Source organism: Ptiloglossa arizonensis, chromosome 11, assembly GCF_051014685.1.
Source record: "Ptiloglossa arizonensis isolate GNS036 chromosome 11, iyPtiAriz1_principal, whole genome shotgun sequence".
NCBI lineage: Eukaryota > Metazoa > Arthropoda > Insecta > Hymenoptera > Colletidae > Ptiloglossa > Ptiloglossa arizonensis.
The window spans coordinates 11,083,756-11,086,315 of NC_135058.1; the positions used below are offsets into that span (position 1 = coordinate 11,083,756).

The 2,560-nt window shown below is 38.0% G+C and overlaps 1 protein-coding gene across 1 annotated transcript; it reads left to right on the forward strand.

Moving 5' to 3' along the window:
* The first annotated feature begins 320 nt into the window (after positions 1–320).
* Positions 321–1,691, forward strand: LOC143152752 (trypsin inhibitor-like). The gene is made up of 2 exons (XM_076323210.1): positions 321–445; positions 708–1,691. The coding sequence occupies exons 1-2, from the start codon at positions 367–369 to the stop codon at positions 866–868; spliced, it is 240 nt and encodes a 79-aa protein (XP_076179325.1). The 5' UTR covers positions 321–366; the 3' UTR covers positions 869–1,691.
* Positions 1,692–2,560: the final 869 nt, after the last annotated feature.

Consider the following 2,560-nt stretch of genomic DNA (forward strand, 5'->3'; position numbering starts at 1 on the left):
CAGCAAGCGTCTCGAATAAATGGAAAACAACTTTATAAATATCTTTCGTTGCTCCTTACGAATACAAAAACCTGTAAGTATAAATTGCAATACAATTGTAAATGAGTCACGTACAAATGAATCATATTTGTTATTACGAATTCATTGCCACAATCAGTAATTGGAATGATTGATTTTCGTATAATTGCATCGAATCGCAAAATTTTGCAAATCTTATCTGCTTCAGACACATGGCTTCAGATAAATCAATAATCGATTCTCCTTCCACCATACCAGGTGAATGTTATCTCGTTACAAGCGTGTATATATAAGACACCAATAGAACATATCCCCTCATAGCTTCAGTAACCATACTGATACACAATAATGGGCAATCAAACATTCTCTCTACTCTTGCTAACTCTTCTTGCGTTGGACACCATTGCTTCTGCTAGCATCGGACCTCGTACGTATCGTTAACTATTATAACCATCCATTTTTAACGTTATCGTCGCACGGACGATTACTCCATTCACCTGTTTCCACGATCACAATAATTCACGAATTTTTGCATTCAATACTGAGCGAACTATTTACATCGAAAGTATACAATTCATCCGAGAACTTTTGAAAATTAACAATACGAATACACCTCACGAATATGTACAATTATCTGATAATTCGACTTTGATATGTCTTATCTAACAATTATTTTTTCTCTTCGACAGAGTGCTTACTGCCACTGGTGCGTGGACCGTGCAGAGGACTCCTAATAAGATACGGATACAATTTGCACACGAACCGATGCGAGGAGTTCACGTATGGGGGATGCAGTGGAAACGAAAACAGTTTCGACAGTCTGGAACAATGCAAAAGAGTCTGCTCGTAATCCACTGTACGAGCAGATGTACCACAAAATATATTTTCAGTACCTGAAAACGTTTCGCTCAAAATATGACAAGGAAACCTACCTATTATCTTCAATACGGACAGATCTATCTCGAGTGAATTGATACCGGATGATGCACTCGAGGTGCAACGAGTAAATCGGCCTGCAAACGACGAAACGAGTTATCTACGACTTGCATTCAAGAATATTGTCCACAGTATACCACTTGTGAATACGTAACAATAATAAGCAGAATTTTGATCGCGATATAAGCGTCGCGTGAAGGAGATAAAAATAAAATTATAAACGAATTGCCAATAATTTTTTCCTTCACGCGACGAGTACCCAGTATTGAATCATTTTTGTCCGATAGTATCAGATATTTGAAGGTTCTCCGCTCTATTTGCTCTTTATTAAACGCGATGATTAGTTCATTCTACTCGACTTATATCCGTATATATCGTTTAGAGTTGACGCTGAAAATTACACATTCGAGTTTCATTTACGAAATTAATCGATAATTTGGTGTAAATTTGAAATATCATCGTAGATTTATTATTCGGTGTCTATTTCGCGAGGGCCCGAAAAATTTGTTTCGTTCGGTTCACGAACAATTGCGAAAATATAAAAATAGGATGTAATAACTGCATATGTACGATAAATAAAAGGATAGAAATATTGTATTTTTGATTAGGAAAATATACACGATGTAATTTATTATTAAACGTTTGTATTGTAATATATGTATTTTGTAAGGATTTATTTAATGAGGTAGTAGTAGAAACAAAACGTTAATAAATCACACAATTAATAACTAAGCTGACTACGCTATTCTTATTTCACGCGACACGAGACGCTTCGACAATCTTCTAACAATGACTGCTCCAAACGCTCTTCTATCGAACCTTATATCCTCACACGCGTTCATTCCCTTTCATTCCAAATCTCAGTCTCTCTCACTTCAGATACCACGTTCGCTTATCTCGATCACTCCTCTTTTCCAAACACTCTTCACTTCCTCCAGACCACACGCGTTTCCTTTCGCTCTCGTGCACTCTCACGCTCGGTCGTTTTGTACAACCCCCAGTGAAGGGTCGCTCGTGCCCTTCGGGAGATCTTGCGAAAATTTCAATACCACAATATAGTAACCATTGTAGGCAATTATTATATAGTCAGTAATCAGTGTAGGCAGTATAGGCAGCGGAGTCAGCGGAGTCAGCGGAGTCAGCGGAGTCAGAGGAGTCAGCGTAGACAGTGTAGTCAGCAGAGTCAGCGGAGTCAGCGGAGTTATTAATTATGTGATTTGTTTTGTTCCTACTACTACCACATTTGATACACGTATACCCTAGAATTTGATTCACCCTTATTTGATAACCACCAGCATTACTTGCACAAATAAATTCCTACAATTGATTAGAAAATATCGTAAACGACGCAGTTATTTATCGTTCACGAATCTTCGATAACTAACGTATATCAACTCAAGTACTTTTAATTCGTTTATCGCGACGAATGTCGACGGATCAATATCGCACAAGGTTGCGTACGTTCGATTCACTCGCAACATAATTAGTACATTTTTCGAAACACCCGAATTCCCCGAGGGTCTATCTGTCGCAACACTTCTGCGCTATTACGAAATTATGCGTTATTCCCGAATGAAATTTTCCAATTATCGCGCTTCGTTCATCG